At 37.2% G+C, this 3438-nt stretch overlaps 1 protein-coding gene across 1 annotated transcript; it reads right to left on the bottom strand.

Annotated features, from left to right (window-relative positions):
- Positions 1–200: 200 nt before the first annotated feature.
- Positions 201–1151, bottom strand: OR10H4 (olfactory receptor family 10 subfamily H member 4). The gene has a single exon (XM_004060215.4). It carries the CDS (start codon positions 1149–1151, stop codon positions 201–203), a length of 951 nt encoding a protein of 316 aa, XP_004060263.4.
- Positions 1152–3438: the final 2287 nt, after the last annotated feature.

Genomic DNA, 3438 nt, shown 5'->3' with positions numbered 1-3438 from the left:
ACATTTCTAGGCACAGATAATGGGATAAAGGTCATCACAATGGCTCATAAAGAAAAGATTATGATCACTTGAGCTTAAGCAAAAAGGGAAGGGAAAACAATAGCTAGTATGTATCAAACACATATTTTCACATACCTGAACCCTTACAACAGCCCTATGGAGATACACATTATTATATTTTATCACCACCAAACTGGCGCTCAGGAACTTGGAGGACAGAATTTTCTGTAAAAGTTTTTATTTATGGCATTCTTCAGCTCCTTGTTCCTTAGGCTGAAAATGATTGGGCTAAGGAAGGAGGTGAAGACAGTATAGGTGGTGGCCATCAAGGCGTCACTGTACATAGAATGGAGGCCCTTGGGCTTGAGGTAGATAAAGGAGGCAAAACTATAGTGCGTGACCACCACAGTGAGGTGGGATACACACGTAGAAAAAGTCTTGTGCCGGCCTTCGGCAGAGGGAATCCTCAAGATGGCAGCCACAATGAAGACATAGGAGAGGATGTTGAGGAATAAACAGCCTATCAGGGCTGTGACACACACCAGCATCACACCCATGATGACAGATGATGTCTTGTTTTCACAGGCCAACTTCAAGAGGGAAAGCACATGACAGAGAAAATGGTGGATCACATTAGACCCACAGAAAGTGAGGTGGAAAACTATCGTTGTCACCATCATCCCCATGACTGAGCCACCAGCCCAGGCACAGGCCACAAGATGGGCACAGTCGTGGGGGCTCATGAGCCCATTGTAACGCAGTGGGTGGCAGATGGCCACATAGCGATCATAGCCCATGACCATGAGAAGGAAGGAGTGAGTGAAGCCAAACATGAAGGAGAAGAACATCTGGTTGGCACAAGCCACAAAGGTGATGGAATGATGGGTGGAAAGCAGATCAGCCAGCATGTGAGGGGTGATGGCAACAGTGAACAGAATCTCAGAGACGGAGAGGGTGCACAAGAAGAGGTACATGGGTGTGTGGAGTCTGTGTTCAATCCAGATTGTGGCCATGATGAGAAGGTTGCCCAGCAATGTGAACAGGAACATCAGGAGGTACAGCAGGAACAAGATGGGCAGGAGGTGCTGGGGGAAGGCTGAGAAGCCAAAGAGGTTAAATTCAGATATGATGCTATAGTTCTGACTAGGCATGGATACTGTATCTGGTGAGATCAGAAACAAAATTAAGTGACAGTGGTTAAAACATAGACTCTATCACAGACCAAATGGCAACTCAACAGCTCTATGCTATTTAACAACCGGCAGAATTTTCTGGGTCTCACTTTCCTCATCTGTAAAATGGAATAAATAATAATAGTTCTTAACATTCAGCAATGTGACAAAGATCAAATGAGATCACTATATTAGATGATCAAGTCAGATTTTGGCTACTAATTGGGTTTCTATTAACACTGACTAACATAAAGAAAAGGTTCAATACTTGGAGCCATTAGAGACCAGCATAGATGATCAGGGTCAGGTTCTCTTGATAATGTGCCAGTTCTAGAAAACATGTATTTTGATCTTGGGGTTTAAATCTTTTTTCCCTGGGAGTCTTTGTCTTTTAGTTGCTTATTTAACCCATTTACATTTATTTTAATACTGTTTTATTGGTACTCATTTATGCCATCTAATTTCAAATGGTACATTTACTATTCTAAAAAAATTGAACAGAAAATTTGAAAAGAAATGGCTGGATACATACATGTCAGATAAATATGCACCAAATAAAAGCTGAGGTTGCAATCTTAATAATAATAAAAGGTGGAATCTAAGGAAACAGTGATCACAATGTCTTTAATACCATATGCCACTGCAGGGAACCAGAGTTCCTTGAGACATGGCAGATCTGTGATCTGGACATGGAAGAAAGCCTTGGATATCTTGTACCAGTGTGAAATGAAACCTTCACTAAGTAATGGGATAATATTAAAAGACTGCAAGTACTAGATTGAAAAGATGCCCACTAGTCAAAAAGAATAATCATTGTACAGAAGATGGAGGAATAAGATAAATGACACCGTGAGGAAGCTTTCAGAAAAATTCAGAAGGTGGATAATTCCACAGAACAATTGGTCTGGTCTCATTGATAAAGGCTCATCCAAAAGATAAGAGAGATTCGGGGACATAGCAACTGGATGCAACATAGGGGACCAGTTGAATCTTGATTTCCATAACCAGCTCTAAGTATTTTTAAGGCAATGGAGAACATTTTGATTATAGTATGAATGAATGATTAGGTATGAGTAATATTAAAGCATTATTATTGATCTAATTACTAATTATTTAGAGACAGGTCTTGCTCTGTCCCCCAGGTTAGAGTAGGATCGTGATTCACTGCATCCCGGAACTCCTGGGCTCAAGCAATCCTCTGCCTCAGCCTCCTAAATAGCTGGGACTACAGTTGTGTGCCACCTCACCTGTCTAATTAAAAAAAATTTTTTTCCGTAGAGACTGGGCCTCACATTCTTGCCCAAACTAGTCTCCAACTCCTGGCCTCAAGTGATCTTCCTATGTCATCCTCCCAAAGTGCTGGGATTACAGGCGTGAGCCACCAGGCCCAACTAATTATTTTTTAAAAGTGCAATCTGGTTATTTCGGCTATGAAGAAAAATGTTGTTTCCTGATGCATGTTAAATTTTTAAATCACATGCGCTAAAGGATAGAGAATAATATTTATATCATTTAAAAGAACATTATAGCAATCAGCATAAACATAATGTCTACATTACTATATATCCTGGAATATTAAGGATAATAATCCTGGAATAATAACTAAATCAATGACAGATAGATATTATAGTTAGAAAGTTTAACAGAGTTCAGAAATGTAATTTATTAATTATTAATTACAATGCAATTAATAATTACAATGCAATTAATTACAATGCAATTAATAAATATTAGCTATTATATATTAGACTCTTCACCAAACAGAGAATAAATATTTTTTCAAGCACATGGATACTTTTACAAAAACTGACATTTCATTAAGATATAAAAAATTCTTTAATTCCAAAGTATAAATGTTATTTAGATGAGAATGCATTAACATTAAAAATTAATAGAGAAGAAATAGCTTTTCAATTCTCATATGCTTGGAAGCTAACTGTATAATTGAATAATCTTCAGGTTCAACAGTAAATTATAAAAATTAAGAAATCTTTAGAATTAAATGATTATTCAAATATTGAATGTCAACATTTTAACCTAAAATAGTACTTTGAGGGAAATACATGGCACTAAATAGATTTATCAAGAAACTGCCTCAAGAAAAGTTCATGCTTAATAAAGCCAAAATCACACATGAGAAAAGATTGAGAAGATAGAGGGAAACAAGGAGAAGGTGCCAATAACAAAACTCCAAATTAAAAATGGTAAATAATTACAGAGACAATGGATATGTTTAAATTAATAAGTTTTAAAAAATAATAAATTT

This window comes from Gorilla gorilla, chromosome 20 (genome assembly GCF_029281585.2).
Source record: "Gorilla gorilla gorilla isolate KB3781 chromosome 20, NHGRI_mGorGor1-v2.1_pri, whole genome shotgun sequence".
Lineage (NCBI taxonomy): Eukaryota > Metazoa > Chordata > Mammalia > Primates > Hominidae > Gorilla > Gorilla gorilla.
The sequence above is the reverse complement of the archived record's forward strand: the minus strand, read 5'-3'. Positions and strand labels throughout refer to the sequence as shown.

Bases quoted from the DNA above. Each gene is read 5' to 3' on its own strand.
- OR10H4 (XM_004060215.4), bottom strand. From the start codon at position 1,151: ATGCCTAGTCAGAACTATAGCATCATATCTGAATTTAACCTCTTTGGC.